This window comes from Contarinia nasturtii, unplaced genomic scaffold, assembly GCF_009176525.2.
Source record: "Contarinia nasturtii isolate CC-2019 unplaced genomic scaffold, AAFC_CNas_1.1 Cnas_scaffold_4311, whole genome shotgun sequence".
In the NCBI taxonomy this organism is placed as follows: domain Eukaryota; kingdom Metazoa; phylum Arthropoda; class Insecta; order Diptera; family Cecidomyiidae; genus Contarinia; species Contarinia nasturtii.
This window is the reverse complement of record NW_022201606.1, coordinates 1,673,971-1,681,142: the sequence shown is the minus strand read 5'-3', so window position 1 is coordinate 1,681,142 and position 7,172 is coordinate 1,673,971. Positions and strand designations below refer to the sequence as shown.

General features: G+C 34.7%; 3 protein-coding genes and 1 non-coding gene across 4 annotated transcripts in view; 3 read left to right on the top strand and 1 right to left on the bottom strand.

Moving 5' to 3' along the window:
- Nucleotides 1–56: 56 nt before the first annotated feature.
- On the top strand, nucleotides 57–1,126 carry LOC116350953 (DNA-directed RNA polymerase II subunit RPB7). The gene is made up of 5 exons (XM_031782975.1): nucleotides 57–210; nucleotides 318–587; nucleotides 660–710; nucleotides 775–912; nucleotides 990–1,126. Exons 1-5 carry the CDS (start codon nucleotides 199–201, stop codon nucleotides 1,038–1,040), a joined length of 522 nt encoding a protein of 173 aa, XP_031638835.1. The 5' UTR covers nucleotides 57–198; the 3' UTR covers nucleotides 1,041–1,126.
- A 145-nt stretch (nucleotides 1,127–1,271) lies between these two features.
- LOC116350871 (ATP-binding cassette sub-family B member 6, mitochondrial) lies at nucleotides 1,272–5,078 on the top strand. The gene is made up of 10 exons (XM_031782843.1): nucleotides 1,272–1,522; nucleotides 1,673–2,020; nucleotides 2,096–2,437; nucleotides 2,640–2,808; nucleotides 2,876–3,274; nucleotides 3,338–3,719; nucleotides 3,805–4,025; nucleotides 4,099–4,434; nucleotides 4,514–4,747; nucleotides 4,810–5,078. Exons 2-10 carry the CDS (start codon nucleotides 1,703–1,705, stop codon nucleotides 4,950–4,952), a joined length of 2,544 nt encoding a protein of 847 aa, XP_031638703.1. The 5' UTR covers nucleotides 1,272–1,522; nucleotides 1,673–1,702; the 3' UTR covers nucleotides 4,953–5,078.
- A 181-nt stretch (nucleotides 5,079–5,259) lies between these two features.
- On the bottom strand, nucleotides 5,260–5,418 carry LOC116350958. Its single transcript, XR_004202064.1, has one exon. It is a non-coding gene; the product is annotated as a U1 spliceosomal RNA (small nuclear RNA).
- Nucleotides 5,419–6,186: 768 nt separating this feature from the next.
- LOC116350862 overlaps nucleotides 6,187–7,172 on the top strand; it is a 1,976-nt gene continuing 990 nt past the window's right edge. Inside the window, exons 1-3 of the mRNA XM_031782833.1 lie at nucleotides 6,187–6,231; nucleotides 6,378–6,883; nucleotides 6,957–7,025. Of these exons, the coding sequence (XP_031638693.1) occupies nucleotides 6,386–6,883; nucleotides 6,957–7,025 (567 nt within the window). The 5' untranslated portion in view covers nucleotides 6,187–6,231; nucleotides 6,378–6,385. The remainder of the gene's footprint in view (nucleotides 6,232–6,377; nucleotides 6,884–6,956; nucleotides 7,026–7,172) is intronic.

Sequence of the window (7,172 nt, the reverse complement as noted above, 5' to 3'; positions counted from 1 at the left end):
GAAGATTCTTCGAAAATACGTAACACTTTTTAAGGAGAAGAAAACGTAATGCCGACTGAAGCTTGTAAATGTTGACAATTGTATATCAACAAGCAGAAGCTGAACAATAAACAAATCCAAGTTGCACAGAATTTACAGAAAATCCATTAAAAAAGAACATTTATTTGGAATACGAATACATCGAATCAAATTTAGAAAATGTTTTATCACGTGAGTACAAAATATTATGAATTTTTGCTGTACATTTTCAAAATAAATCGAAAGCAACAAAACCCGCTTGAAATGAAACGCATAACCTAACAAATTTTACCACACAGATTTCATTGGAACACGAAATTTTGCTGCATCCAAAATACTTTGGGCCACAGCTTATGGAAACAGTGAAACAGAAATTGTATACAGAAGTGGAAGGAACATGCACGGGCAAATATGGATTCGTAATTGCTGTGACAACAATCGACAATATTGGTTCGGGTCTCATTCAACCTGGACAAGGCTTCGTCGTCTATCCAGTTAAATACAAAGCTATTGTTTTCCGACCATTCAAAGGTGAAGTACTCGATGCGGTCGTAACTCAAGTCAACAAGGTAAATAACAACAATCGAGAATTTGATGCGAAAAAGAGAACCAAAGATTAATGTTTTGGCCTTTGTTTACAGGTGGGAATGTTCGCTGAAATCGGTCCATTGTCATGTTTCATTTCACATCACGTAAGTTAAATGACACCATTGAAAATACCGTTGATCAGTAGTAATCAATATCATCTTTCCACAGTCCATTCCGGCCGATATGCAATTTTGTCCGAACGGCAATCCACCGTGTTACAAATCACAAGAAGAAGACGTTGTTATTGCGGCTGAAGATAAAATTCGATTGAAAATTGTGGGCACACGTGTTGATGCAACTGGCATTGTAAGTATTCTTTTCTGATGTCGTTGAAAAAGGTTTAACTAAAACGAGAGAATAACAATTGGCCGTTTTTATTTCAGTTTGCGATTGGAACGCTCATGGACGATTACTTGGGCTTAGTCGGCAGTTAAATTAATTTGTACATTCAAACATTTCATTCATTTAAATACGAAACAATCCCAAATAAATTTTAAACTAAATTAAAATAAAGACATAATTTTGCGATTGTATGTAAAATTAATATCAATAAAAAAACTCATTCATGTATATAATGTCAAGTTTACGTATACGTATCAACGTGACATGAGAGTGTGTTGACTTTTCACATTGTGATTTGTTTTGTTGTTATGTCATGATAAGGCACGGCGGAATACCTTCATTTGTTTTAACCATTCAATGACTTGCTGCTTTTTTTAAATATTTAATTAAATCATTCTCGCAAAATACTGGTGTGTTAGCGTGTTATCTTGTTAGTGTGGTGATATTTCATTCTTGTTTAACTCTCACCAAAAGTCAGATATCGTTGACTGAAATTTAAAAATCATGCATCGGCATTCTTCGAATTTTTAAACACACACGTCTTGCAATAAAAAGCCATTATTTTTATCAATAGGTAAATAGATACAAAGATATATAGTAATTAGTCATTGTGAATGACCTCTAATTATCGAAATAGATGTCGCCCAATTTATTTGTTAATATTTTAATTCAATCTTTTGGCACGTGATTTTGAAAAGGTGTTGTTTTTTTTTCTAATTGACAGAGTTCGATAATATTCATACACATTGAAAATATGGATATTCTGAAAAATATTTCATACTGTCCACCAAATGTGTCGATTCACGACATTTGGGTGGACCATGGAATTTCACATTGTTTTCTCGACACTGTAAGCTCGGCTGTGTTAGCTGGATTTATTGTGATATTCGGATCGGTTCAATTGCTTATGTATCGAAGATATGCAATTCCAATTGAAAATGCATCACAAATATCCACATCGAAATTATACTGTTTACAATTAATTCTGTTGACCCTCATTCCGTCGCTGTCGGTTTTGAGGTTCATTCTTGAATCGTTCCTATTCCCAGATGCTCATCTTTATGGATACACGGTAACATCAAACTCTTAAATATTAAAACATTCCTTTTCAATTGTGTAATTACATCTTCTTGGTTTTGTTTGTTAGATTGTGGCTTCATCATTAACGTGCCTATCATTTTTATTTTCAATTTGGCTCGTATTGAAAGAAAGATTTTACATGCTTCCCGTCCTGACGAGAGGACACGGCTTAGTTTTGCTCGTATTTTGGACGCTTGTTTTTATCAATGAAAACATTTCGATAATGAATTTGAAGAAGGAAATGTGGTGGATACATGTCTTTGCAACGCTACGTGACAAAGTTGAGATGTTGATGTTTGTAATGCGATACACGAGCTGCTTGCTCATTTTTGTTATCGGCCTTAAAGCGCCGGGCATAGCATTGAATCATGAAGACGATTATATTCATCTGGAAAACGATGGAAATAATGTAAGGCTCATTCTCTCTTTATATTTAACGTAATCTAATTTCCGATATGAAAAAAAAAACTACTCGTCAGCCGGCTATTTGGGGACGTTTTTTAATGAAAAAACAATCCACTTTAATCGATTTAGCCACTATAAATCGAATAAAGTGGTTTAAATTTCATTGAATGTTACGCACCGTTTTAAATAACTTTTTTCTTCACAAGATGGAACGCTCTACTTGGGCAAATGGATGGAGAAAATTGCGAACATTGATGCCATTTTTGTGGCCAAAAAAAAGTGTTGCGCTACAATGCCGTGTTTTGTTTTGCATTGTTTTACTTATAGCGGGACGCTTTATAAATGTACTAGTGCCGGTTTATAATCAAAAGATAGGTAATGTTCACCTTTGATCTGCACATTCATTTCATAACATTGCAACTAATATATAATTTAATTGCAGTTGACAGTCTCGGAGAGAATGTATTCTGTTGGGATTGGATATTGATTTATGTTGGATTCAAATTTTTGCAAGGAGGTGGCACCGGATCGATGGGCCTATTAAATAATCTTCGATCATTTTTATGGATTCGAATCCAGCAGTTTACGACACGTGAAATTGAAGTTGAACTATTTTCGCATTTACATAATTTGTCGCTGAGATGGCATTTGGCACGGAAAACGGGAGAAGTTCTTCGCGTTATGGATAGAGGCACCGACTCAATTAATAATCTACTCAATTATATTCTGTTCTCGATTACTCCGACAATCGTCGATATTTTGATCGCTGTTGTTTTCTTCTCAGTCACATTCAATTGGTATTTCGGTCTAATCGTATTCATTACGATGGTTCTTTATATAGGTCAGTAGTGATTGTTTACAATTTGAATTGATAATGAATTAAGGTTTTGTGATTTATTTTTAGCGCTGACAATATTGGTGACTGAATGGCGAACAAAATTTCAGAGACGAATGAACTTAGCTGATAATGCACAGAAAGCACGTAGCGTTGATTCATTGTTGAACTTTGAAACGGTGAAATACTATGGAGCTGAAAAATATGAAGTTGAAGCATATCGTGATGCAATTTTAAACTATCAGAAAGAAGAATTCAGTTCAATTCTGACACTGAATATATTAAATACAGCGCAAAATATTGTAATATGTGGTGGTTTGCTAGCTGGATCAATTCTTTGTGCTTATTTAGTTGCGAATGAGGGAACGCTTACGCCCGGACAGTATGTGTTGTTCGCATCATACATTATTCAATTGTACGTGCCGCTCAATTGGTTCGGCACATTTTATCGGTAAGTTTAAATAATAGTTTTCTTAGTATGGGCTATTAGAGCAAAACTTCATTGAAAATTACAATTTGGCATTCTATATTTTCAGGCAAATTCAAAAGAATTTCGTCGACATGGAAAATATGTTTGATCTTATGAAAGAAGAGCAAGAAGTTGTTGATGCACCAAATGCACGTGATCTATCGCCGGTCCGAGGATCAATAGATTTTTCGAATGTTACATTCGGCTACACTCCAGATCGCACGATTTTGAAGAATGTCTCGTTTTCTGTTCCGCAAGGAAAAACTGTTGCTCTCGTTGGTCCATCCGGTTGGTTTAAATTATAATTTTTCTTAGTATGGATATTAGAGCAAATTTCATGAAAAATTCTACATTTTTTCAGGCTCTGGCAAAAGTACAATCATTCGTCTTTTGTTTAGATTCTATGACATTCACGGCGGAACAATATGTGTGGATGGTGAAAATATTAAAAACGTTCAACAAAGTTCATTGCGTCGAGCAATCGGAGTCGTCCCACAAGATACCGTTCTTTTCAACAATTCTATCAAATATAATATACAATATGGGCGACTGAGTGCATGCGATGCGGATGTAATTTCGGCTGCTCGTGCTGCTGATATTCATGATAAAATTGTGAATTTCCCAGAAAAATACGACACTCAAGTTGGCGAAAGAGGTTTACGCTTGAGTGGCGGTGAAAAACAAAGAGTTGCCATTGGTTTGTAATTGATTAGAATGACCAAAATATGTGTATTTACCTGACGTAACACATTGAACTATCTGAATTTAAATTGCAGCTCGAACCATTCTTAAGGCGCCCGCCATTGTATTATTAGACGAAGCGACAAGTGCACTGGACACACAGACTGAACGAAATATTCAATCCGCTTTGTCGAAGGTCTGTGCAAATCGAACAACGATCATAGTGGCACATCGACTATCAACAATTATACACGCCGATGAAATTTTGGTGCTGAAAGAAGGTGAAATCGTTGAACGAGGCCGACATGAGGCACTCTTGAATAGAAATGGTAAGAAGATTTCAATTATCCGCAACATTTATGGTTGTTTATATCATGTATCCTTTTATTAGGTATTTATGCTGATATGTGGAATCAACAGCTACGAAACGGTGATAATGAAGAAGTTAATAATTTACCAGCAATAGAAGATCAACAACAGAATGGGGAACCAAAAGCTGATTTTGAACAACGTCATCCTCAACACCATCATTAAATACTTTGATAGTTTTTGTGAGCAATGGACTATAGAAATTAAGAAAAATTGACAGTTTTGAAATATTCTATTTTTTTCTGTATCAAATAATATATTAAAATATAGAGAGAATATTCTACACACGAATAAAGTTCTTTATTATTACGAGAAAAAACTGTGTCATACACTTTGTGCACAGTGCAACGAAATAAAACTATATTTACTTTATCAACATTCAGTGCGTTAACATTCAATTAGAAAAAAAACTGTATGTTCCACAACAAAGTAGTTGGTTTATTTGCTTTCATTTTTTTTTTCAAAGAGATAAAAAGGGATAGCGCGAACGCTTTTCCCTGCTATCAAAAATAACGTGTACGAGTTAGATACTTGAGATCTAATCGCAAAGGTCAGCCACGTCGAAGTGCAATGACGCGGGAATCTTATTTTAATTTATTTATTACGAAAGAAAATATTACATGGCGAGCATCGTGTGGTCTTTGTTTGATAAATTTTGAATTTTCATCTAGATATTCTATGCTAATAGCCATGTTAGATAATAAATAGTCTATTATGTTCTGGCGGTCGTTTGGTCGGTGATTGTACTGCTTTAAACCATGGCTTATGCAAATGTCTTGAAACTTGTTTGAAGCTTCGATTGTAAGTCGGTTCTGTTTTCGAACAGCTTGTAATGGTTCACCATCGGCTCCAAATGGTTAGGTAAAATTAAAATCTCCTATCCACACATTGTGATTTGGTGATGTCGTCTCCTTCATTTTACTTTCGAAATGATTCATAAAAAGCATTTGCCAGGTTTGGCTTTTATATCATTGTAATTTATGTAAGATGCAATAAATTTCAATGGTTCATCATCCAAGAATTATTAAGATTTATTTGAATTTGCGTTGGTTTTTTGTGCATTTTTTTAACGATAGAAATTTTTACGATTGACTTGGGATTTTTTTGGAGACAAAAAATATTTTTGAGTCTTTAATTTTGTAAAAGAATTTTTTTTTGTACTATTCAAGTGTATCAAAAATATGTTTGTTTTACACATGGCGTGCACAGTATTGCCACCATAACAACAATCTGTATCAGATTTTTTTTTGTAAACGGTTTTTATTGCAATATCATCGATGCAAGTTCGATCATTTTTGGCATCGATACAGACGAATTTATTTTTTCTTTTTCGAATTTATTATTTTTTTGTCTTTTTTTGTCTTTTTTTGTCGTTTTTTGTCGTTTTTTGTGACATAAAGAAAAATATATAATCATTTATATCATTTGAAAAAGGAACAAAAAGGTTTGATTTAATTTTTGCCCAATTGTATTTCATTTTTTGACGCCATTTTTTGTTGTTGTGAGACGAGACGAGTCGATGAAAAAGAAAAATAATAAAAAGAAGATAATAGAAATTAATCAGTAATAAGATTTGTATTATTTTTTCAGGGCTAATTATGAGTGACAACAGAGAGATTGAGAAAAAAACGGGTGGTGATACGCATTATCATTTAGGTGCCAATTCACACATAACCATTCATCACCATCATTATTATGCTACACCAAAACGCTCACGAGAGGAAGATGAACAATCTGAATTACCAATTCCCCAGCGTCGTAATGTTAACGTTGCGTTTCCAACATCATTACCAGCACAAGTAATGCCGGAATTCCCATCACGTTTAATGCAAGTTGCTACACAAATCCCGATACTTTCAACTGGCCCGCCACCACCATTGAGACAAAATCGGTACCGACCTATCAGCTCTCAATCTTCACAAACCCCTTCACAAACCCCTTCACAAACCCCTTCACAATCTCTTCCACGAAATCCATTTGTGAACATATTCACACATCGCCGAACAGAAATTGAAACAATCGATTTTGAGAGTTCAACAGTGGAACAACGATCAGCACACGTGGCAGCAGCAGCTCAAGCATTTCATGATGCTCAGGTATGTGGTTAGAAAAATGTAGAAAAATGTATCAACATTTCATTTTTTAAAATAATTTTTCATTTATCAATAGGAACAGCATCATCAACAAGAACAATTACGACCATCAACAGAAGCTGTAGCAGCAGCAGCAGCAGCTCAGGTATGTGGTTAGAAATAATTATACGTAAATATTCTTCGACTCGTTTGATGGATACCAAATCCTCAACAAGTTGCCATATTAAATAACCGATCTCTCTCTCTCTCTCTCTCTCTCTCTCTCTCTCTCTCTCTCTCTCTCTCTCTCTCT